This window comes from Mirounga angustirostris, unplaced genomic scaffold, assembly GCF_029215605.1.
Source record: "Mirounga angustirostris isolate CCGP_5_RB_7025 unplaced genomic scaffold, mMirAng1.0.hap1 SCAF_3, whole genome shotgun sequence".
Taxonomy (NCBI): Eukaryota; Metazoa; Chordata; class Mammalia; order Carnivora; family Phocidae; genus Mirounga; species Mirounga angustirostris.
In genome coordinates this window covers 157,619,308-157,645,775 of record NW_026991711.1, presented here as the reverse complement: position 1 = coordinate 157,645,775, position 26,468 = coordinate 157,619,308, and the positions used below count along the sequence as shown (strand labels likewise).

At 34.8% G+C, this 26,468-nt stretch overlaps 1 protein-coding gene across 4 annotated transcripts in view; it reads left to right on the top strand.

The window, feature by feature from the left end:
• PGAP1 (post-GPI attachment to proteins inositol deacylase 1) overlaps window positions 1-21,823 on the top strand; it is a 74,810-nt gene extending 52,987 nt beyond the window's left edge. For 3 of the 4 annotated variants that reach the window (XM_064586858.1, XM_064586857.1, XM_064586860.1), the window contains 8 exons: window positions 4,196-4,289; window positions 6,085-6,175; window positions 7,158-7,355; window positions 8,691-8,826; window positions 10,073-10,123; window positions 10,769-10,956; window positions 12,445-12,549; window positions 13,799-21,823. In XM_064586858.1, coding sequence (XP_064442928.1) covers window positions 4,196-4,289; window positions 6,085-6,175; window positions 7,158-7,355; window positions 8,691-8,826; window positions 10,073-10,123; window positions 10,769-10,956; window positions 12,445-12,549; window positions 13,799-13,937 — 1,002 coding nt within the window. In that variant the 3' untranslated portion in view covers window positions 13,938-21,823. The remainder of the gene's footprint in view (window positions 1-4,195; window positions 4,290-6,084; window positions 6,176-7,157; window positions 7,356-8,690; window positions 8,827-10,072; window positions 10,124-10,768; window positions 10,957-12,444; window positions 12,550-13,798) is intronic. The other variant, XM_064586859.1, reaches the window with a different exon arrangement.
• The last annotated feature ends 4,645 nt before the right edge of the window (window positions 21,824-26,468 follow it).

Genomic DNA, 26,468 nt, shown 5'->3' with positions numbered 1-26,468 from the left:
ACAAAAGCAAAGAAACACATTGACAACAATACAATAATAGTGGGGGACTTTAACACCCCACTCACTGAAATGGACAGATCATCTAAGCTAAAGATCAACAAGGAAATAAAGACTTTAAATGACACACTGGACCAAATGGACTTCACAGATATATTCAGAACATTCCATCCCAAAGCAACGGAATACACATTCTTCTCTAGTCCCCATGGAATATTCTTCAGAATAGAACACATCCTAGGTCACAAATCAGGTCTCAACCGGTACCAAAAGATTGGGATCATTCCCTGCATATTTTCGGACCACAATGCTTTGAAACTAGAACTCAATCACAAGAGGAAAGTCGGAAAGAACTCAAATACATGGAGGCTAAAGAGCATCCTACTAAAGAATGAAAGGGTCAACCAGGAAATTAAAGAAGAATTTAAAAAATTCATGGAAACAAATGAAAATGAAAACACAACTGTTCAAAATCTTTGGGATAGAGCAAAGGCGGTCCTAAGAGGAAAGTATATAGCAATACAAGCCTTTCTCAAGAAACAAGAAAGGTCTCAAGTACACAACCTAACCCTACACCTAAAGGAGCTGGAGAAAGAACAGCAAATAAAGTCTAAACCCAGCAGGAGAAGAGAAATAATAAAGATCAGAGCAGAAATCAATGAAATAGAAACCAAAAGAACAGTAGAACAGATCAATGAAACTAGGAGCTGGTTCTTTGAAAGAATTAACAAGATTGATAAACCCCTGGCTAGACTTACCAAAAAGAAAAGAGAAAGGACCCAAATAAATAAAATCATGAATTAAAGAGGAGAGATCACAACCAACACCAAAGAAATACAAACAATTATAAGAACATATTATGAGCAACTATATGCCAGCAAATTAGACAACCTGGAAGAAATGGATGCATTCCCAGAGATGTATCAACTACCAAAACTGAACCAGGAAGAAATAGAAAACCTGAACAGACCTATAACCACTAAGGAAATTGAAGCAATCATCAAAAATCTCCCAACAAAAGCCCAGGGCCAGATGGCTTCCCAGGGGAATTCTACCAAACATTTAAAGAAGAATACCTATTCTTCTGAAACTGTTCCAAAAAATAGAAATGGAAGGAAAACTTCCAAACTCACTTTATGAGGCCACCATTATCTTGATCCCAAACCAGACAAAGACCCCATCAAAAAGGAGAATTACAGTTGCTGGAGTGGTCGGGGGTGGGAGGGATAGGGTGGCTGGGTGATAGACATTGGGGAGGGTATGTGCCATGGTGAGCGCTGTGAATTGTGTAAGACTGATGAATCACAGACCTGTACCTCTGAAACAAATAATATAGGTTAAAAAAAAAAATAGGAAGGGAAAAATGAAGAGGGGGAGATGAACCATGAGAGACTATGGATTCTGAGAAACAAACTGAGGGTTCTAGAGGTGAGAGGAGTTGGGGGGATGGGTTAGCCTGGTGATGGGTATTAAAGAGGGCACGTATTGAATGGAGCACTGGGTGTTATGCACAAACAATGAATCATGGAACACTGCATCAGAAACTAATGATGTAATGTATGGTGATTAACATAACAATAAAATTCTTTAAAAAGTTAATTACAGAGGAGAATAAATCTTTGTTAAAATTTTAACATTAAAAGAAGAATTTAACACCATCTTTTTATATATTTTTATACAAATTGGATCAGCTGAGGAGTGCCTGGGTGGCACAATCGGTTTACCATTTGACTCTTGGTTTTGGCTCAGGTCGTGATCTCAGGGTCCTGGGACCAAACCCTGCTGGGAATTCCTCTCCCTCTTCCTCTGCCCCTCCCCCCTCAAATAAATAAATTAGTTTAAAAAAAAAATTGGATCAGCTGACAGAATGACTTGAGGAACTATAACATAAAGGTTATGAATGTAGGCTCTGGGTTCAATCCCATTCCACAGTATTCCAAAGACAGTGAAGGACCTAACAGCTTAATACAGGCATACCTTGGGAAAAGGGTCCTTGGAGCATTGGTGCTATTTTGGTAGATGCAAGTCAAAGATTAGAAGTGAGTAGAAGAGGAGAAATAGTACATCAAGCTCTTGAGAAGTTTAGCTGTGATGGGGCACGTGGGTGGCTCAGTCGTTAAGTGTCTGCCTTCGGCGCAGGTCATGATCCCAGGGTCCTGGGATCGAGCCCCGCATCGGGCTCCCTGCTCAGCAGGAAACCTGCTTCTCCCTCTCCCACTCCCCCTGCTTGTGTTCCCTCTCTCGCTGTGTCTCTCTGTCAAATAAATAAATAAAACCTTTAAAAAAAAAAAAAGTTTAACTGTGAGAGAGGGGAAAAAAGTGGTAACTGGAGAGGGAAGTGGAGGAAAGGGAAGGTGTTGTCATTGTTTTCAGGGTGAGAGACTTGAATTTGTTTGAATGTCAGTGGCTAGGTGAGTAAATGAATACCGTGGAATTTCATTATGTCATCTCTCTGTAAGACTCCTGGAAAAGAAAAAAACCTCGAGTTTTAAGTTAAAGCAGGTAATGATACCGAAGTATGAAATTGTTAATGAGATTACAGCAAAGTCACTACATTATAAACTCCTTAGACAGTGCTCACCCTTATATTCCCTGTGCCGAGCACATTGAACCCAATATATAGATGATACACTTTCTAAATTGGGAAAGATGGAATAAATTATATTTTCATAGTCATCTATGAATACTTTTTAACTTTAGTTCCATTTACATAAAAACAGCTCATCCTGTTTAAGAAATATTGACACAGTTATACCTTGGAGTTGTGAGTTTAGTTCCAGACCACCACAATAAAGCAAATATTGGAATAAAGCAAGTCAAATGATATAAAAGTACATATAAAAGTTATGTTTATACTGTAGTCTGTTAAGTGTGCAATGGTATGTCTAAAATACATACCTTAATTTTTAAAACTTCAGAGCTAAAAAATGCTAACCATTATTTGAGCTTTCCATGAGTCATAATCAGTCATCGTAGATCATCATAACAAATACAATCATGAAAACGTTTGAAATATTGGAAGAATTCTCAAAATATGACACAAAGTGAGCAAATGCTGTTGGGAAAATGACACCAATAGACTTGCTTAATGCCAGTTGCCACAAACCTTCACTTTGTAAAAAAATTCAATTATCTGCAAAGTGCAATGAAGCAAATCAATGAAATGAGGCATGCCTGTAATAGCAGCCAGTATTTTTTGATAGCTTATCATGTTTGAGTTAATACTCTAAATGCTTTACACTGGGGCGCCTGGGTGGCTCTGTTGGTTAATCGGCTGCTTTCAGCTCAGGTCCTGATCCCAGAGTCCTGGGATCGAGCCCCACGTCGGGCTTCCTGCTCAGCGGAGAGCCTGCTTCTCCCTCTCCCTCTGCCTGCTGCTCTGCCTACTTGTGCTCTCTGTCTCTCTGTCAAATAAATAAAAAAAAATCTTAAAAAAAATAAATGCTTTACATAAGTGAACATCCTTAAACTTTAAAACCACCTATAAGGGAAGTACTGTTATTGCCCCCATTTTACTGATAAGGACAATAAGAGTTAACAAGTAACTTGCTTGTCTATTAACTTTTTTTAAGATTTTATTTATTTTAGAGTGTGCACGTGTACGAGGGGCAGAGGGAAAGGGAAGGAGAGAATCTCAAGCAGACTCTGTGCCAAGAGCAGAGCCTGACACAGAAATTATTTGCACCACCCTGAAATTAAGACCTGAGCCAAAATCAAGAGTCAGATGCTTAACCGACTGAGCCACCCAGGTTCCCCTACTTGTCTATTAGGTTTTTAATTGTGCAAGTTACTTGGGCTCCCTGTGCCTGAATTTCTTCATCTGTAAAATAGGAATAAGAATTACCTCAAAGGATTTTTGGGAGGAGAGCATGAGATAATGCATATAAAATGTTTAGTATCATGCCTGGACCATATTAAATGCTCAATAAATGTAGCTTGTAAAAAAAGTTTGTAGTATATGCTACTCAATTGTATATTTTTTGTTGTGCCTTTATGAAAAATTCCGATTACGTTTCTAACATACTGTATATTCATAATATTTATTTTACTTACAGTTTTGATACCCATTACTGGAAATACCTCTGTAACCATGTCAGGAATATAAAGTGAAGAAAGACATTTTTATTTCATGTGGAAGTACATTTATTTCATTAACATGAATATTCAGAAGTTGCCCTTTGATTTGCATGTTTTCTAGGTAGTTAGATTTCATGGTGGAGCTCTTCCTGCTTATGTTACATCTAGTATCCTTCTTGCTTATGGAGGACAATTATACTCTCTCTTCTCAACAGGTAAGAGTGTTTCTATTCCTCCTCTCTTCTTCATCCATTTCCTCCTCAGTGCTCCATTACTACTTATTTATCCCTCGTCTGGCTAAATTCATGACCCATCTCAAGTTTACAGGCATTTCAGATCCTCTGGTTTTAGGTGATCCCCAAGAAGATTCCTTACTTGGCTTTCCCATTTTACACTTTCATGCCGAAGGTTTTTCCGTCTATTCTGAGGATATCCTAAGAGGTAGAGTCTCCATGATGGGGATCTTGTTCCCCATTCCATTCCTGGTACCTAACATGGTGTCAAGCACATAGTAGGCATTTAGTGTAATGTTTGGACTGTATCCGCTGTATCAGTTAGGTCCTGGCACACTGAATGGAATAATTGAGAGTTTATTTTAATGAAGGGACTATTTCAAAGGTATGGGTAGGGTTGAAGGAAACCAATAAGAAATGATTAAGTGCCAGATTAGCAGTAGAGCCATCTGATACTCCTTGGTGCCAGGGCAAGGGAGTGAGCAAGCCTAGAGAGCTATAGTAGAGGGCAGCATTACTACAGCTGCAGCCACTGTCAGCCTGTGGCTCAACAGGGCGGAAAGGCAGGGAAATACATACACTAACCTTATGTCCTCTTATCAGTGCCTATCATTCATTGCACCTGAGTCAGCCTCCCAGAGTTCAGAACAAAGTAAGGGGAGAATGGATCTGGAGAGGCAAATACAGAATATATACTGCACTGGACAAAACCTTCCTTTGAGTATAGCATTGAAAACAGTTTCCCAGGAGCCTACTTTATAAAGCCCTCACACACTGTTGAGCTTGGATTGTAATCAAGGGAGACGAGATAGGAAAAGACAGTGTATCAAAATACATAAAAGTAGTCTGAAAATATCCTCTACCATTTCCATCTTGCCAAATCCTTCTGCAGCTACTTATTTCCTTTCGATGACTTACAATTTCAAGTCTGCCTTTAGAATTCATTTTAATCTTCATATATTGCTGTTGGGAATGCAAATGGTACAGATGCTTTGGAAAGTAGTCTGGCAGTTACTCTATGACTCAGGATCTGTACTCCTAGGTATATAACCAAGAAAAATGTAAACATACACCCACACTAAACTTGTGCATACATGTTCACAGAAGCACTGTTTGTAATATCCAAAAAAGCAGAAACAACCCAAGTATCCATCAGCTGATAAATGGATAAATAAAATGTGCTGACACACCCTACAACATGGATGAATCTTGGAAACATGCCAAATGAAAGGAGCCTGTCACAAAGGACCATATATTATATGATTTCTATATTATATGATTTTGTTTATAGAAAATGTTCAGAATAGGCCAGTCTATAAAACAAAGTAGATTAGTTGTTGCCTGGGAATAGGGAAACATTGCAAGTGACAGTTAAGGGGAACAAAGTTTGTTTGGGGAGTAATGAAAATGTTCTGAGACTGATTGTAGTGATAAAACCACTAAATTGTGTATACTTTAAATGAATTGTGTGGTATGAGAATTATATCTCAGTAAAGTTGTTTTTTAAAAAAAATCACCTTTGGAGCTTTGTGAAAATACAAATGGTGAAACCCCAGCTTTGGCTTCCTGAAGTTGTTTCAGAAGGGATTGTGTACTCTTATATAAGATCTATTGAATTACAGTAATTTTTAATCTGTGAAGAGAGTCTTTATGACAATAATGACCCTTGCTTTCTCTGACATGAAATATGTTGCTCTTACAATGCAGTCAGTGTATGATTACTCATAGTTACTATGAATTCTTTACTACACATAGGTGTTTTTTTTTTAATCACCAGGTCATTGCTTAGAATATGCTACTATGTTGGATAAAGAAGCCAAGCCATACAAAGTTGATCCTTTAGTAATTACGATTAAGTTTCTGTTGGGGTAAGTTTTATTATCTGTGATAATGATTTTAATTATATATATGAAACATGTTTAGCCCCATAATGAAATATAAATATTCATACAAATATGGCAATTGTCTTGTTTTATTATGGGACTTTTCTCTTAGGCAGAGGCCTAATAGATATATCAACATTTACTTTAATACTATAACCATTTCGAAAGTAATTATAGAAGTTATATGTAGATGTATCAATTATAGAAACTTAGTCTGTAAATATACCAAACTTCTAACATTTGCATAGGGATGCATATGGTCCATAATCTTTGAGTATCCCAGATTCATGAGCACAAACCATTATAGGATATTTGTGAAACAGTGCCTCAGATCACTTTTTCTTCCCATACAAAGTGTATTTTGGATCTCTACCACACTTAACATTCCATTTTTAATTTATTCTAATTTTGTGTTTTTTTGCTTAGAACCAATATGCTTAGATCTCTTTTCATTAGCATTACAACTAGCTGTTGGTTTTCTTTTTTTTTTTTTTTTTTTTTTAAAGATTTTATTTATTTATTCATGAGAGACAGAGACAGAGAGAGAGGCAGAGGGAGAAGCAGGCTCCCAAGGAGCAGGGAGCCCGATGTGGGACTCGATCCCAGCACCCTGGGATCATGACCTGAGCCGAAGGCAGACGCTTAACCATCTGAGCCACCCAGGCGCCCCTAGCTGTTGGTTTTCTAACTTAAAAAAAAGACCACTTATTTATTACAAGGATCAATAGAGAGCAGTGGAACTGCATTCAGACTCAGGACTCAGATCCTTGAAGATCAGTAGACTCACTTGGAAAATAAATGACTTGTTCTCTACAAGGAATTGAAATTTGTTTTTCAGTATAATTACGAATTGAGTATCATGGAACTTTGGTGACTCTAGTGAATGGTCAGACACCTCAGATATTAAATACTTGAATATCAGTTGTTGATTTTTTTTCTTTTATTGTATGTTTTCTTTTATCCACAGATATAAATGGTTTAAGGAATTATGGGATGTGTTATTGTTACCAGAATTAGATGCCATCGTTTTAACTAGTCAGAGTATGTGTTTCCCCCTTGTATCCTTGATTCTCTTTCTGTTTGGAACATGTACTGCCTACTGGGGTGGCCTACTTTCTTCTACAGCTGTGAGACTCCTTTCTTCATTGTGGCTAGCTTTGAAAAGGTAAAAATGACTGAAAGTTTTCTAATTGCTCTTAAGGAAAAAACTATATTTTGATAGGGAACCTCACAATTAATTGGCTTTCACTAAACTCTAATTTTTTTTAAAGATTTTATTTATTTGATAGAGAGAGAGTACAAGCGGGGGAGCAGCAAGGAGAGGGAGAAGCAGGCTCCTGCTGAGCAGAGAGCCCGACATGGGGCTCAATCCCAGGACCCTGGGATCATGACCTGAGCCGAAGGCAGACACTTAACCGACTGAGCCACCCAGGCACCCCTAAACTCTAATTTCTAAGGAAAGATGTATAACTAGAAAAACATGTATTAGTGTTCAAAGTTATGTCTTTGTTAAAGATAATCATTTAGGGACACCTGGCTGGCTCAGTCAGAGGAGCATGCAACTCTTGATCATAAGGTTGAGCCCCACGTTGGTATAGAGATTACTGAATTAAATAAAAACTTTTATTTAAAAAAAGATAACCATTTATTGCAAGCTAAATGCTACATTTGTGTTAATGCCAAGAGTTAATCAAAAAAGTTTGACAGGAGTGCCTTACTGGCTCAGTCGGTAGAGCATGCGACTTTTGAACTCAGGGTCATGAGTTCAAGCCCAGCATTGGGAGTAGACATTACTTTAAAAAGTGACAGATCACTGAAGTATTTTTAATTTTTATGATTGTAAATCTTTCAAAGGAAGAAGCGTTTCTCTGGCAATGCTTTTATATGTTGACTTTCAGTCAAACCTGAGAGCAAGAGAATTCTAGATACTTAAGATCGGATAAGATGAAATGCATAAAAATTCCAAAAACATTGCCTTGAGTTTTATTTTGGACCCAAAGATAAAGTTTGAAGTTACTAGTAGGTTCTTCAGGTAAACCACTGACCTCGTTTCTATTGCCTTTGCTCCTCACCAGACATGTTATGTGATGTACTGTCACAGAGGGGATTATGGTGTGATGCTTCTTCCTTCACCCTTCTGAGGTGCTTCTGACACTAATAGCATCATAAGTCTGAGTGATCTCGAGACTTTAAGAAATAGAAAGGTTGCAAATACATGGCACAGGGCCTATAATTAGTTATCTTTAGCAACATTTTTTCTTAGTACAAATATCAGCCATAGTGTATCTAAATGGAAGAGGAGCTGTCACTGTATTACAGAATATACAAATATATGTCATCCCTTGCCTTTATGAAAAAATATTTTACTGCTTACCTTATGGTACTTGCATATTAATAAGCAGGAGAGCTTGGCAGAGTACTGTATTGTTTTCTTTTTAAATGTGACTGTATAAATAACTGTTAATATACTCTTAAAAGCTTTATTCTTGTTTTTTTCCAGGCCCTCTGAACTTCCTAAAGATATCAAAATGATATCAGCAGATTTGCCCTTTTTGACAATTGTTTTGATCATAGTTAGTTGGACAACCTGTGGAGCATTTGCCATACTGCTTACTTATCTTTATTATGTGTTTAAGGTATGTCACATCACTGAAGTCAGAATGGCTGGGCTTTGTGTCAGGCAGACATACAATTTCCCGTAGGTGTTGTTAACAAAAATTTTAATTACAGTTGCAGTAACCTGTTATTTAAGGTTTAAGTGTAGGGTTTTTTTAAACATCTTAGTTATTTAAAATATATGGTTAACTATAGAGCTGAAATTATTGATCTGAGTTTAAAATAAACGGAGTTTATTTAAAAAAAAAAAGGAAAAATACATAATCTGTTTCACATTGCTTCTTGCTCTTGCAAGTAATGTTAACTTTTTAAAAAACATTTTACTAGAGCAGTTTTCATTCATACCTCCCTTTGACCATGGTAATAGACAAAAAGTTATGTCAGTGGGATCGAGCTATCAATTGTGCTGACATAATGTAGAATGTTATAGATGTTGCTGGAGAATCAGAAGACAAAAATAATGAGGCTGATAATTTTACTGAGGAAGTAAAAAACACTTCCAAGAAGGCTGATAGCTTTGCAGGAAAATCTAGGTTATACAACGGTATACTCTCCTCATTAAACTTAGGTAGAGACAGTTGATACCAGAATGGATAATCATTTTTTTCTTTTTTAAACAAAGGTTTATTTACATCTGCTTCAGACACTAATACATGCACATTATAGATTATTTTCAGTTTTTCAAAGGAAATTTATGTCCATCAGAAAAATCTATTTACTACTTTGATTTATAAATATGATATTTTTAGCTTTTTAAATTGGATATTTCAAATAGTTGGCACAATGAGCAAAACTTTCTCAAATACTTGGCTTAAGCAAACCTAACAAATTAAACCTAAAGATTTTCTGAGATTCTTGTAAACATTTCACCATATATAATTGAGTTCAAATTTTCAAAAATTGAGAATAGATAAGACATATTAAATTCTTTATACTATACTGATGATAATCAAATATTTTACTCACAGGACACTAAGTTGTTAGAGCAAAGCATTATTCAAACATAGGTTCTCAGAATAGCAATATATCCTGGACCCATCATACTCTGGAAGTTTGTTTTATTTTGTTTCTGTTTTTTAATCCATAATAGCAAGCTTGTATAGTTATTATTTACCTTTTCTGAAAGAATATTTGTAAATGTTTAAACATTTTTAGTTATGCAGATTTCTTTAAATTTCAGATTAGTGTTTCTCAGTTGTAATAAGAATCGTTGTTTTTTTGTTTCAAAATAAAAGTGAAATTAAACAGTTTTTTCTTTTTTCCTAGATTGTTCATCTGCAAGCCAGCCTAACAACTTACAAAAATAGCCAGACTGTGGTAAGTTTTATTTTCAAAACTCTACATCACTTTAATATAAAAGAACATGGCGAAATAAAAAAGTTTGTGTGTTTTTAAGTTAGGATTTTATAGTGTTTTAAAAAGGTGTCATGAATTTAAGTAACTTTAAGAAAAGTGAACCTAATAGATAGTCTAATTTTAATTTTTTGTTGTTGTTAGAGAGTACACATGTGGTGGAGGGCAGGTGGTAGCAGGGAGGGGCAGAGGGAGAGAGAATCTCAAGCCCCCAGCTCAGGGCTTGATTTCACAACCCTGAGATCATGACCTGAGCCAAAATAAAGAGTCCAACGCTTAACTGACTGAGCCACCCAGGCGCCCCTGTCTAATTTAAATTTGATCTTTATCAGTACTTATGTCATTTTTATTGTTACAAATTATCTTTTTTAAATTTTAAGTAATTACTTAGAGGATATAGTCTCAGCAGTGGAAATAGCAAGTCAAGGAATAAAAATGTTATAGCTAATAACTGCTTTAAATTACATTGAGCAAGGTAATTTCAATATTTTGTATTAGTTTGGCAATAGAAAGATGTGGTTATTTAGCTATTAAATAAATAATTGAGTGTGATCCTGAGCAAAATAATTAATTTTAATATCTTAGTGTTTTTACTTTATTGCTTTATAGAATCCCAAACACTCTAGAAGAAGTGAAAAAAAATCAAATCACCATAAAGACTCTACAGTACACTATCTTCGTTTATCTGCCAGTGATGCTGAAGATAGTCTTCGCATGCACAGTACTGTGATTAACTTACTAACATGGATTGTATTACTCAGCATGCCGTCTTTAATTTATTGGTTAAAGAATCTCAGGTGTGTTTTATTTATATAATTATAATTTATGTGCTTCAAACAATAAATATCTGTAAGTAGAGACTTACCAGATTCCTAATGGTCCATAAAACTTCCTCAAGAATAGGAAGCTATATAATTTCAGGAAATATATATATTCACATTTAATATATTCACATTTTTTTCCCTCACTATGAGAATATAAACTTCCTCAAAATCTGCCCAAAAGAGGGAAGTATATTTTATTTATTTTACCTTTAACCTTCTGTGAGTCTAGATGTGAAAATGTGCTTTATTTTGTTGACTTAAGGTATTCATAATGCTTGGTGCTTTAAGTATTTTTCAATTCATGATCAGTTTTATGTTTTCTTAAATTTGGAAGGAAGAAAATGCTTACATTTAAAAAGATAAGAAATAATGAAAAAAAATTGTAGTTTTCTTTTCTTTTTTTTTTTTTAAGATTTTATTTATTTATTTGACAGAGAGATAGAGAGACAGCACAAGTAGGCGGAGTGGCAGGCAGAGGGAGAGGGAGAAGCAGGCTTCCCCCCGAGCAGGGAGCCCGATGCGGGGCTCGATCCCAGGACCCTGGGATCATGACCTGAGCCGAAGGCAGACGCTTAACGACTGAGCCACCCAGGCGCCCCAAAAATTGTAGTTTTCTAATTGAGTATCAAACATTGAACTAAAATAAATGACCAGCTATTTTACTACTGAAAACCATTTTTGCCTTGCCACATGATAATTTTCTAGGTTAAATTAGAGTGTGAAAATGCCCTCTGAGATTATTTCTGGAATATTTAGTTATTGGTAGATATTAAAAAAAAAACAGGCCACCTCATCCAAGTAATAATTGATCCCCTACTCAATACAGTTTTCAGAAATGATACAAAAATTTCAAATTATCTAAATACTGGAAATTTTTTTTTTTGAAAAGCCAAGTAAGTTTGATAAATTAGATCAACAGGTTATGAGATGTTAATATCCCTCCTTTGTCCCTCATTTTAGTCAAGATCCAGATTTTTGTTCACAGGTTTGGGGAGAAATTATTTGAGGAGCTCAAATTTATGATTCTGAAATGCTATCAATGCCTCACTGTCCATAAATGCCAGAGATGAGAATTTGGATTTTTAAAAATAGGGACAATTGCTTTATAAAAACCTTTGTTTTCTTCATCTTTTTTTTTCTAGAGCAGACTTAATGTATTTTAAATAATTTGTTTTATAAAAACATTTCTATATGAGCTTTCAGGCATATACCTCTTATTAAAAGGAAGTGCTTCCATATTGGATATTTTCATTTCCTTTAGTAGTTTCTGAACATAATTCTCCATATAAAACCTTAGGTATAAAGATGATCTATAGCAAAAGTTATTTATCAAAGATTTCATGAGCTATTTAGAGCTCTCATATCTATGGAATGTTTTGAAATTAATTTGTTTGATTCTGATCATTTAAAATGATTGGGTGTGCTTTATTGATTTATAAGGGTTTTTTCTCTTTGATATAGGTATTACTTTAAACTTAATCCTGATCCATGTAAACCTTTGGCATTTATCCTTATTCCAACTATGGCAATTCTTGGAAATACTCACACTGTTTCAATAAAATCCAGGTATAATAGTTTAATCTTTCTTTTTCTCACATCTTTTCCTACTCATAATCACTCTTTTATGTCTGAAACATGTTCTTTATGTCTCAATATTTTGACTATGTCTAAATATTTTGATATATTCCTAAAGCTAAAGCTGTAATCATACAGTAATTATGGTTTGTATGCAGGTATAATTTATATATAAGTCTATTTTATTTGTTTTCTTAATTATGGATTTTACTTGTTAGGATATAATAACTTTTTTTTTTAAATTTAGCTCTTAAAAGATATGATGTCTAATAAGATTTTGTTTCCAAAAAGTATGGAAGGAGTGAAGTGGATAGGATTATAGATGCAGTAAGGTTGGCCATGACTTGATACTTTTTGAAGTTGGGTGATGGGTACATGAAATTTATCACACTGTTAGTTCACTTATATATATGTTTAAAGTTCTCTATAAATTTGACTTTTCATTGACTGGTTTGGTTGTTTGCTCTAGAAGCCTGTTTTCAGTTGGTTCTGGCAGATGGTTGCAGATATTCTAGAATGAAGCAGACCTGAGGTTTAAATCTTGGCTCTGCCATTTAATACCTCTATGTCTTTAGACAAATTTCCTAACCCCTCTTATCCTTAGTTTCTCTGTTTTCAGAGTAAAACGGTAATAGTCTTTTTCTTTTAAAAAGATTTAGTGTCTTGTCTTAATATTGTTCCTGTTAGTAATTAAGAGTTTCTTTTTTATTTGGTTAAGTTTCTTTTTTTGTTTTGTTTTTTTGCTATTACAAAGAAGGTTAAAATAGTTCTGTAGCTATGTCCTAGTAAATATTATTTTTGAAGATTTTATTTATTTATTTGACACAGAGAGAGAGACACAGAGAGAGGGAACACAAGCAGGGGAGTGGGAGAGGGAGAAGCAGGCTTCCCGCCGAGCAGGGAGCCCGATGCGGGACTCAATCCCAGTACTCTGGGATCATGATCTGAGCCGAAGGCAGACGCTTAATGACTGAGCCACCCAGGCGCCCCATAAATATTATTTTTGAAAGGATAAGTTTTTAGAGGTAGAATTGCTGAATAAAAGTCCAACTAATATTTTTCTGTTGTTAAAATTTAAAAGACTGAACAAAATTGATTATTTACTTAATAGAAATATTTTTCTCTAGCTAAAATGTGGCTTGTATTGATCTTTTTAAAAATTATGGACAGTTAAATCAGCATATTCTGGTTTTGCCTACAATGTAGTTTACATAATGTATATTTCTCTGTTTCTTTACAGTAAATTGTTGAAGGCTACTTCACAATTTCCACTTCCTCTGGCTGTTGGTGTAATTGCTTTTGGGTCAGCACATTTATACAGGGTTCCATGCTTCATTTTCATTCCTCTTTTACTCCATGCATTATGCAACTTCATGTAAGACTGAATTTAAGGAATGATAAAAATAATTACAACTTTAGGGTCAGTAAGAAGAGAGAATGCACAGATTCATCAATGTGGACAGCAAGATCCTTTGGAGAAGACCAGTCTATTTTTACAATATTGAAAATAGGAAATTAGTTTTATAATGCTTGAGAAAAGTAGTTGAAGCATGGTTTTGTTTTGTGGTATGGCATCTGTGTACTAGTCATTTTTGAAAAGGGTCTGGTGGCCACTGTTTTTGAGGACTTCTGCATATCAGCTATTCTGCTTAATTGGCCATACTGGGGATCTTCTAAATACTCAGTAAATGTAGCATTGCTTGTAATCTCAACTCAAGCATTCTGCTCATTTCATCAAACTTTCTTCTGAAAAGTCAGTTACTTTGTATTTGCTACAGCATGCATATTGAGAAATCAGTCTTAAAAGATGAATGAAAAAGAAAAAGATCAATGAAATTCACAACTGTTTGGTTTCTCAAAAATGAAATAACCTCAGAGTCAGTTTTGGCAGCCACAGTGAACAAGGCAGATCTTTTGTTTTCTTACATCTTTGAAAATACAACTTTTAATTTTAAGGAGACATGTTTTCTTGGTAACCAATGGAAGATTGGTGAACATAATTTAAACTCAAAACTTAGTGAAATTTTCTCACTACTTTTCAAATACAGATCTTATTTTGTATTCTTGGTGAATATCAGGAGTCTATTAAAGAAATCTCTCATTAAATTTAAAGAAAATTGTCCCAGATATTTACTTATTGATGTTGGAGCGGTACAGTTGTTCAGTATGTACCATTTTATTTAATTCATTGACCCAATGGTTGCCAAAAGTGCCTCAGATCATGATGGATTTTTAAAATAACTAAATTCCAGTGGTCAGAAAAAAACTCTAGTTTTGCAGTTTTTGTCTACTGTAGAAAAAAAGTCAGCGTGATCAAATGGTGTACCACAATTGATATGTAAAATTATACTATTAATGGAATAACCAACTGTTACCCATTAATAGCATAAGTATAAACAGTATACCTAAATAAATTGGAGGTTTTAGACACTAGTTTTAACAATGGCATCTTAATTTGCCAAGGTGATTACCTTGGTTTGACAGAAAAGAGTAATATTTCTATTTCATTTGAGACTTCAGCTCGCTTTTAGCTACAGAAGAGTAGGTAATGGAGCTAGGTATCTTTGCCTTAAGATAGAATAAACTCAGGCTGAGGTATACTTGGCTCATGGAGCCCTTCCTTTAGATGTGTATGCTCTACATACCCAAAACCGTTTAAAGTCCTTAAATCCCAGTAATACTTGTGAACTTTTGTCCTTGTTAGTACCCAGGACTGTCCTAGAGTACCAGATTCATTTTGTCAGCAATTGCATCTGGATTCCATTACAACCTCTCAGCTGTTACTGCCTGTGGAGAGTTTCCCCCACTTCACTGCCTATAGAGGGTTACCTCACTTCACTTCTCAGTTATTCCTCAGGTCCTTGCTGTTTTGGCATCAGTTGAAGAGGATCTCGGTATCATCTATGAGGGTTGTAAGTTTGTTTAATTCCATTGTTGTCTCTCCCAACCTCATGCCTATTCAGTATTTATATTTTCACTTATGGAGATCATTAAAGGGAAGTGATAACCTCATAGTAGACATGGCTGACATTTCAGGCTCTTGTTTGAGAGAGGTAGCACAAGGATAAAATACAAAATGCTTGTTTGTTCAGTATATGAAAGGAAAGAGAGTTTATTATACACTTGTCCCATGGCGTACCACTTGTATATATCTGCTTATGTTTACCTATTCATATATTCATAAGTAAGTTTTATATACATTGTATCTTTGTTTTTTTCACTGACATTATTATATTTTTAAGTTACAGGTTAAATGTGTCATTTAACTATTTCTTAATTTAAACTTATGTTTATATACAGAAAGAACTTTAGAAAATTCATTAATTTGTATCTTCTATTGACAGCCACAGCCATTGTGTTTATATGATCTAAAGTCTCCTTATTCAGTCAGTACTGCTCATGAATAAAATGTAACAAGCTTAAATTTCTCATTTGTGAGTAGGAGATTAGCTTTTTAAAGCAGCAGACTAGGCACACTAATTCTCATTAAACAATTTTCGTATGCGTGTAGTTATCAAGTCCTAAAGTCTTATTTATTCCAACAGAATATTTCATTTTAGGGCTATAAAAAGGATTCTAATTAAACATAAACAATAGTAGGTTGGGTCTTTAACCATTGTATACACACACACACACACACACACCCCTACACACACACTCACTCACTCACACATACACATTTTGACAGGGTGTTTATCAAATCCTGATGTACTTTAAGCCTAAATAACTACCGAGATGAGAAGAGATAGGCTCTGTCTCAAGATTAGGGAAATTGATGTTTCTGTCACTTGGGGAAAAGATAGTCCTTTTGTCTTTAAATTATACATTGTTTCTACCATGCTTACAACCTATATTAATTAGCTGGCAAAACAGTACAGCTTTATTAGATATGTTACTAAAAATGAAATTATTTACTGGAAGTTACAGATTCTTCAGTTCAACAAACTTCTGAGCTCAAGTGCTATAACATTTTTATTTAGAATTTGAGTTTTGAGTTATAAAAATTACTCTTGGACCCTATTGTTGATAACTAGATCAAACAGGAAAAATACTGAGTACTTTTAGTGTTTCTAAAGCCTCAGTTGGAGTTACTAGTATAATTTGGAAGTGATAATATGGTAGAAAATATTAACGTCTTTTTTCTGGATCTTTTTCATGCCAGAAATTAAAACAGTTTCTGCTAACTCTTTTCTTGGTTGTCACTAGAATGAAGATATTTAAAACAGTGGTCCCAAAAAGCCATTCTTGCCTGGTTCACATTGATTTTGAGTTTCTTCAGTATATATTGATCATGTATTGATTAATCTTTAATTTTTTTTCATATTTTGGTCAGATAAATTCACATGTATCTAATGGAATACCTTTTCTTGATTGAACTACACTGTGGTATCTATATGATTATACAGTAAAAAAAATAAAGAACTATACTAGGCTTAGTAAATGTTTGTTGTTGATTATCCTATCACTCGTGCAGACGGTACACATTTCCACCACACACACATACTTAAGCAAATTATCGGATTTGTTCATTATCTAGTTCTACACTTTTTCTAATGCTTCAGACTTGTCATTCATAGCATAGTATATTTATTTTACCTCACTGCTCATTAGCACCTCTTACACATAGTGGCCAGGGGAAATAAAAGGAGGGAAAATGGGAGAAACACAACGATTATAGGATAAACTAGGACTGTTGATTCCTGAATCCCCAGATAGTTCAGCTGACCTGTATTTTCAATTTAGGCATTAGGTCTAAATTAGTATAATGTCTTGCTTTATTAGGAGGTTTAGTGTAAAACTTTACAGTGCTGCACTTGCAAATTTAGTAACCTGTTATTAAAATCAGTTGGGAAAATTTTTTTAAATATGTTGTGACTTTCTATGACTAGGCATGTGTTGATTATTTTTTTCATCATCACTTTTTGTTTTCTCAGTGTCACCTATCATAGGAAACTAGATACCTTGTGAGGTTTTTCAAGGGGGGAGTCCATTTGGAGAGCATGACACACAAAGTATCTTTGTATTATGCAGGGTGCCTGGCTGGCTCAGTCCGTGGAGCATGTGACTCTTGATCTGGGGGTTGTGAGTTCAAGCCCCACTTTGGGTGTGGAGATTACTTAAAAATAAAATCTTAAAAAAAAAAAAAAGACAAGACAGAAAGCTTCCTTGCCACACAAGGTAAATGTAGAAGATACTATTACGAAATAGATGATTAGGAGCTGAAATTTTATCTCACTCTTTTTGAACAAAGGACAGCATTTCAAAGTCTGTAATGAACTTTTATTTATACATAATACACATGCATTCTTTCACAGTAAGTTTCAACAGCCTGAGGAAATAGTAAGTCTGTGAAGCTACTTGTGTTTTTTACTTTTAATAAGGATGATAGGAAAGAAAAGTCAGGTCAGTAATCCAAATCTAAATATGTGTACTGTAGATGTTTAAGAATTCACATTTTTGTGATAAATTATATTATAAATATAGAAGACTGACATTGTATATTAGCAGTTTTAAGAACAGAATAAAGTTTGGAAATAGTGAGAATAGACTAATTTATTTCATTAATAGTATAAATATAATAGTACACCTGAATCACTAATATACATCCTTCAAAAGCTAAATGATATTCTAAGCTACATCTTGATTACATTGTCTATGGTTGAAAATTTTATATCAAGTACAGGACTTTCTGAAAGTGTTTGGCATGTTATGCTGCCAAAAATGACTATGGTTTGAAATGCCAAGTAACCAATTTCTGATGACTTTGTATAGGACTTGATATATATGAGTCAAAATTATTCTATACCAATTCTGTACATTGTAACTTCGAATACTTGTAAAAAACTATATTTGTTAATGTATTTTGGTTATTGTAAATTTGTTTGCATATTTGAATTTTAATCATAATTTAGAAAGGCTAAAAAGTAGCCAGTTTTGTAAAGTTCATATACTATTTTTAATGTTATTTTTGTTTTTAGTATTTGTATTCTCGTAATGTTATTAGTAAAAGATTTATAGACAAAGTATAGAACTGTTAACTGTTCATAAGCCAAATTATAGGCATATTTTGTATTTCATGTTGCACTTGTTTTCATATTGGACTTTTTACATCCCTTTTACAGGAAAAAAAAAACACATTTGAATTTTTTAAGCACAAAACTCTGCATTGAAAAATGTAACTGTATCCATATGGTTAGCAAAACATACTTTGCCACCAAAGCTAAAAGAAACTGTAAAATACCTCCAGATATCTGTGCCAATGAATTTTTCTTAACATATTGGGATTAAAGGAAAAATATTTTCAGTATTTTTCATCTGCGACTTAATATTAAATATGTAAATCATCAAAACTTATATTCCATACCCCAAATTTTCTTTGAATATGTATAATATACCATAGTATATTCTATTTTATCTGAATTGTGGAGTAATGTTCTCTGATTTTATTGGGTTTAAAAGTTAATTTACCCAATAATGATCTTTTGTTAATTAATTGAAGTAATCTTCTTTCATTCATCACAGATTCATTCTGTTGTGTAAAACTTTAAATGTTATTGTGCAGATTATTTTTAGTACAGGTGTCTCTCATTTATGTAATAGAGATTTTGCTATGGAATTTGTTTTGTTTTCTATGTATTTCCATTCAGTCCCTTTATAAATCACATGTTTCAAAGGGGAAAATTATCTACTAGATCCTAACAGTACAATGAAATAAACATTTTAAAATGCATATTTTAAGAGAAAATATAAACAATGGTGTTAATGCTGAATGTTAACACTGATGGGTGGTATACTCAAAATGATAGACTCAAACATATTTATCTGACTGAAATTCTTTGATTTCTCCCCTATAGAAATTCTCAAAGGGAATTTCAGTCCCTCGTATTATATAGTTTTGCCCATCGGTTAATGTCACTTATTGTTTCTCTGTCCAGTAAAGTTGATGCAGTTTGCAAAAGTGGTTTTGGAAGTAAGGAGAAAACCAAATATTAAAATGTTTGACCTTGAGGGGCGCCTGGGTGGCTCAGTTGGTTGAGCGACTGCCTTCGGCTCAGGTCATGATCCTGGAGTCCCGGGATCGAGTCCCGCATCGGGCTCCCTGCTCGGCTGGGGGTCTGCTTCTCCCTCTAACCCTCTTCCCTCTCGTGCTCTCTGTCTCTCATTCTCTCTCTCTCTCAAATAAATAAATAAAATCTTTAAATAAAAAAAAATAAAATAAAAAAATAAAAAAAAAAAAATGTTTGACCTTGATTTAGTGACAGTTTATCCAGCTAACCGGTAATGACTGGGTATTAGTAAAAAGATGATGTATAAGACCTAAAAATTCAGTTAACATTGTTTTTTTGGAATGAGTTTTTCCTTTGTGTTAAATAATTTTATTATAACCATGCTATCTACATAATCAAATACGTATTTGTTGGAATGTTGGTAGAAATAACCTCTTCCTCCTCTGTGGAGGGGGAAAAAAATCTCTCAATTTTTAGTGTATGTGATTTAGGAAATTGTATTGTGTACTTACATTTTTAAATATAAAAATGATATTATTTTGAATTGATTGTATTACAGTTTCTTAAACTTATGACTAACTAAATGTAGCAACATACCCATGATAAACCAGACCAAAATTGAATGCATATTATCACTGTGACCTTGAACTTATAGTTGTTTAGGATAAAACAGACTGTGCCTTAAAATGAAGGAATGCCCTGCAATTTTATAACTGTATATTTTATAAATTGGCCCCCAATTTTTTTCTTTGAAGTTGGTGAAGTAAAATTTTTAAAGTTGACCAGTATTTCTTTTTTTGCTCTAGAACCTCCCTTTAATTTCCAGAGTTCTCATTTTGAGTTAAAATTGACCTATACTTCATAGATGTAGAAAAGTAAGTTTGGCTAAAGTTTCTGAAAATTATTTTAGGAAAAGGTGGTGGCATTTCTGTTTTGCACTTATATATTTACACATGGAAAAATCTTCAAATATCATTTTTTTGTCTTTCTAATAAATAATCTATCAAATACATGAATTCTTCCCTAAGACCTATACTTATTTTTTCTCAGATTATTGACACTCATATTTGAATATCAAAAGTTAGTTTACCTAATAACGATTTTTCAGTAATTAAACTCAGATTCATGCAGTATATTTTTAAATATTATTTTCCCCTTTTTCTCTTTTTCCTAACTAATAATTATTTTTAAGGTATCAAGGAACTGGTTTCAGTTGTTATTGTTTTTTTAATGTAAAGACTTACTATATTTTTACTGTGCTTATTTAAAAAATAAATAATTTCTATTAAGACAAATTATTCCATTCATAGGACATCATGGTCTCTGCTAAAAGATGCTCACATCTGTGTGTACTCAGAATTTGTTGTATATTTTTCAATTTTGAACATAAACCCAATATATTTCTTTTTCCCATTTCACCTCCACTACCTCCTCCCAAAGACAAAAATCTAGGTTTCTCTACAAATAAGGAGAAAGAAAACATGTCTTTCCTTAAAACATGTTAAAATTGAGATGGAAATAGTTCAGGCAAGGAAATGTAATAAAATACATGGCTGTCAACCTGCATCCAGAAAATATTATAATTAAAAGTTTATGGGGCACCTGGGTGGCTCAGCTGTTAGGCATCTGCCTTCGGCTCGGGTCATGATCCCAGGGTCCTGGGATCGAGTCCCATGTCGGGCTCCCCGCTCAGTGGGAAGCCTGCTTCTCCCTCTCCCACTCCCCCTGCTTGTGTTCCCTCTCTCGCTGTGTCTCTCTGTCAAATAAATTAAATCTTAAAAAAAAAAAAAAAGTTTATGAAGGACAAACTATTTTGCTGAGATAGACTCAGTAATCCTTTATTTGCAAATTGATACTTTTGTTCTCATCCAGAAAATGCAGTGCATAGTAACAATACTTAGTGCAAAGGAGCTTGTCCTGTAGCATATACTGAAAAATGATTGTCACCTTGCAGATTTTTCCATTTAAATAAGCATGATCTTCTTCAGTACTTTGTATAGTATATGGTGTATGAAATACACATGTGTGATTTTGTTGTATTTTTTATATAAGTAACATTTAACTGGTTGTAATTCACAAAAAGTGCTATTATACTCTGTAGAGTGTTGTATATGTTTTTATCTGTTGCAGCGTTATGGTGTGGGGTTTCATAGATGAATATTTGCCTTCAGTCTTCGCTCAGGTATTAATGTGTAGCAAGTTTTGGTGCTTTATTTTTAATCTGTCATAATCTGGTGTTCTGAATGTTCAACAATAAATTTGGTGAACAAAAGCATGTGGTGCAGAGATTGCTTGCTTACCAGTTCACAATACCGTCTCAGGAAAAAATCTTCAAAATTATTTCTTTACAGCACATCTGGATTTCAGAAACTTGATTGCCTACCAAGCATGGCACATAATAAGATGACACATCATGTGTAAATATTGGAAGCAAGATAAATTCTAGTATTTCCCAACTTGGTATTTTGTAGTGTTTGTATGGACATCTCATGGTTCATGTTCTATTTTTAAGGAATTGTAGTTATCTCTCCCAAATACAGGTCTCTCCCAAAGATGATGCTTTCCACTTTTCTTATGCTAACTTAGAATATAGTCTTAGGTGCCCAGTTTCTCAAATTACATGAAAATGAGAATAATTTAAACAGTTTGTAAAAAGATATCTAGGTCGCCCTAGAACTACTAAATTTGATCAGCAGGGAAGAAATGGATTCTGTTTTGACAAGTGCCTCAAAAAGTAATTCTCAAATTTTGCTTTAGTCAATAAAATTAATTTGCTAGAACTCCCAGAACCATCCAGAAAGATTGTCCTTAGGATTACATGATGCCAAAAGAGACACTGCATAACTTGAGAATTTAGTATAGATCTAAACTTCATTAAGAATGGGTGAAAGTAAAAGGGGGGCAGGACATCTTTTGAGGGACAAGTGTCTTCTTACACTGATGAGAAATGTATTCTAAATTATTTTAACAAGCATCTCTAAATATATCAACATTTACAAATCATCTGCATGTATTAACATTGTATATGTTATTACTGAATATACCCGAGAAGTAAATTTTTAAAAATGAGAAATATACAGCTAGAATTTTTAATCGTTTCCTTGGATACTTAAAAGATTATCCTGAAAACACTTCAATATGGAGGCCACTGGAGTATACAAAATGAAAGCCTCATAGATCATTCCCACTAGTTTTTATCAATTTTTTTAATTCCCACTTCATCTTCACTCCCTTTCCATTATATATATATATCATTGCTGCATAGCAAATTAAAAATTTAACAGCTTTAAACAACACCTATTTATTTGCTCACAGTTTCGGAAGTCTGAGCATAGACCAACTGGGTTTTCTGCTCAGAATCACATTTCTAAATCAAGGTATCAGCCTGGACTACTGTCATAGACATTCAGGTTGTTAGGGGCTAAGGTTCCTCTTTTCTTGCTAGCTGTTGACAGGGGACTGTTTTCTGAGCTCCCGAGTCTCCCTGTTACGTAGCCTTCCACAAAATGGCAGCTTGCTCCTTCAAGATCAAAAGAATTACTTTCACATTTTGAATCTTAAATTTCCTCTCTGACCCAGAATTTTTTTGTATTCTTTTTTTTAGACCCAGATTTAGAGGGCTCATGTGAGTAGCCCAGATCCACTCAGGTAATTTCCCTTTTGTTTTTATTTTTGTGCATGTGGGTTGTTTTGTTTTGGTTTTGGTTTTGGTGCAAAAAAAAGGTTTTATTAAAGCACGGGGACAAAACCCATGGGCAGAAAGAGCTGCCTCCCTTTTGATTAACTAGAGGCCAACCTTAATTACATCTGCAGAATCCCATTTGCCATATAAGATAACATAATCATGTTCCAGTCATACACACAATTCCATCCACACTCAAAAGGGCATGGATGATATAAGATGGGTACACTAGTGGGTGAGAATCTTGGGGTCATTTTAGAAGTCTGCCTAGCATGGGTATCACAGAACTAAAGTCTTTTTCATAATTGCTATACTTAAGTAATGTTTTCTTTCATAGTTCTAATTGAAGGAGCTGATAAAATGTTTCAATGAAAAAAAGCCCCTCAATTCTTTGAACTTTTTTTTAAGATCTATTTTAAAGGGACGCCTGGGTGGCTCAGTCGGTTAAGAATCTACCTTCAGCTTAGGTCATGATCCCAGGGTCCTGGGATCGAGTCCCACATGAGGCTCCTTGCTCAGTTGGGGAGCCTGGTTCTCTCTCTGCCTGCCGCTGCCCCTGCTTGTGCTCTCTCTCTCTCTGACAAATAAATTAAAAAAAAAAAAAAGATTTAGAGAGAGCATGCACGCCTGTGCTATTTATTTTAGATGGAAAGGGTGAAAGAGTCTCAAGCATACTCCCTGTTGAGCACAGAGCCCGACTTGGGGCTTGATCTCATGACCCTGAGATCATGACCTGAGCTGAACTCAAGAGTCAGATGCTTAACTGACTGAGCCACCCAGGCGCCCTGATTGAATATTTTTTTTAAAAATTTATGTTTTGCAAGAGAGAGAGCACCTCCAGGGTGAGTGGGGGAGGGGCAGAGGGAGAGAATCTTCAAGCAGACTTCAGAGCCCCAACACCGGGCTTTATCTCAGGACCCTGTGATCATCATCTGACCTGAGCCCAAACCGAGTCCGTTGCTAACCGATTGAGCCACCCAGGTGCCCCTGATTGAATTTTAAGAGAGGAGAGCTGGGGCGCCTGGGTGGCTTAGTCGTTGGGCGTCTGCCTTGGCTCAGGTCATGGTCCCAGGGTCCTGGGATCAAGCCCCGCATCAGGCTCCCTGCTCTGCCAGAAGCCTGCTTCTCCCTCTCCCACCCCCCCCTGCTTCTGTTCCCTCTCTCACTGTGTCTCTTTCTGTCAAAATAAATAAATAAAATATTAAAAAAAAAAATAAGAGAGAGGAGAGCAGTCTCCCATCCCTGGGTTACTTCACATGCACACACACACACACACACATTTGTGTGTGTGAGAGATTTTGATTAGTTTAGAGATGGTTTTGTTCTTGTTTTTTATTTTTATTTAGTTTTTAAAAAGTAGGCTCCCTGCCCAGTGTGGAACCCAACGTGAGGCTTGAACTCATGACCCTAAGATTAAGGAAAAATAGATTATCAAATAAATAGAAGCATTTTACTATACTTAATAGATAATTTTATATTGGGTATGGGTAAAGAGTAATGATACTAACTCAAAATTCTATAAAATCAAATTGAGCTTTTAGAAATACTTCTAGTTGATTTGCTTCTCTTGACTATGTTCAGAATAAGAGTTAAGTTTTATAAACTTTCTAAGTGTGCTTAAATCATAGTATACTATCTAAATGATTGCATCTGGTTTTGTAGAGCTCTTTGCTCATTTGAATATTCATATATGTAAACCAGCTTATCCTTCAGTATCAAGTAGTTCTGTAAGGATGTTCATACTAACACAGGCTGAACAAAAAAGTTTCCATGCATGTGTGTATATCACATCTCCTTTATCCATTTGTCTATCAATGGACATTTAGGCTGCTTCATAACCTGGCTATTGTACATAATACTGTAATGAACATAGGGGTGCATATGGCTTTTCGAATTTGTGTCTTTGTTTTCTTTGAATATCTAGAAGTGGCATTGCTGGATCATATTGTATTTCTATTTATAATTTTTTAAAGAACCTCCATACTGTGTTTACATAATGGTTGAACCAATTTGCATTCCCACCAACAGTGCGTAAGGGTTCCCTTTACTCCAAATCCTTACCAACACTTGTTATTTCTTGTGTTTTTGGTAATAACCATTCTGACAGGTGTGAGGTGATATCTCACTGTGGTTTTAATTTGCATTTTCCTAATGGTTAATGATGTTGACCATCTTCTCATGTACCTGTTGGCAATCTGTATATCTTCTTTGGAAAAATGTCTATTCAAGTCCTCTGCCCATTTTTTAGTTGGATTTTTTAAAAAGACTTATTTATTTATTTTAGAGAGCGAGAGAAACTCACGAGCAGGGAGAGTGGCAGAGGGGGAGGGAGAGATGTAGATGCCCCGCTGGGCATAGAGCCTGATGCAGGCCATAGTCTTATGACCCTGAAATCATGACCTGAGCCGAAAGCGAGAGTCGGATGCTCAACTGACTGAGCCACCCAGGCGCCCCATGAATTGTTTGGTTTTTGATACTGAATTGTATGAGGTCTTTAAGTATTTTGGATGTTAACTCCTTATTGAATAAATCATTGGTGAGTATCTGTTCCCATTCAGTAGGTTGCCTTTTCATTTTGTTGATAGTCTACTTCACTGTGCCAAAGCTTTTCAGTTTGATGTAGTTCCATTTGTTTATTTTTGCTTTTGTGGTCCTTGCCTGAAGAGACAGATCTAAGAAAATATTTTTTTTATTTGAAGATCTTTTCATTTTTTAAATTTTATTTAATTAATTAATTTATTTTTTATTAACATATAATGTATTTGTTTCAGGGGTACAGGTCTTTGATTCATCAGTCTTACACAATTCATAGCGCTCACCATAGTACATACCCTCCCCAGTGTCTATCACCTAGCCACCCCATCCCTCCCACCCCACTCCACTCCAGCAACCCTCAGTTTGTTTCCTGAGATTAAGAGTCTCTTATTGTTTGTCTTCCTCTCTAGTTTCGTCTTGTTTCATTTTTCCCTCCCTTCCCCTATGATCCTCTGTCTTGTTCTAAGAAAATATTTTTAAGAATGATGTCAAAGAGCTTACTGTCTCTGTTTTCTTCTAGGAATTTTATGGTTTTCAGGTCTTAAGTCTTCAGTTCATTTGAGCTTATTTTTGTACATGGTGCAAGAAAGTGGTCCAGTTCATTCTTTTACATGTAGCTGTCTGGTTTTCCCCATTGCATATCCTTGTCCCTCTTTGTCATAGATTAACTGACCATGTAAGCATGG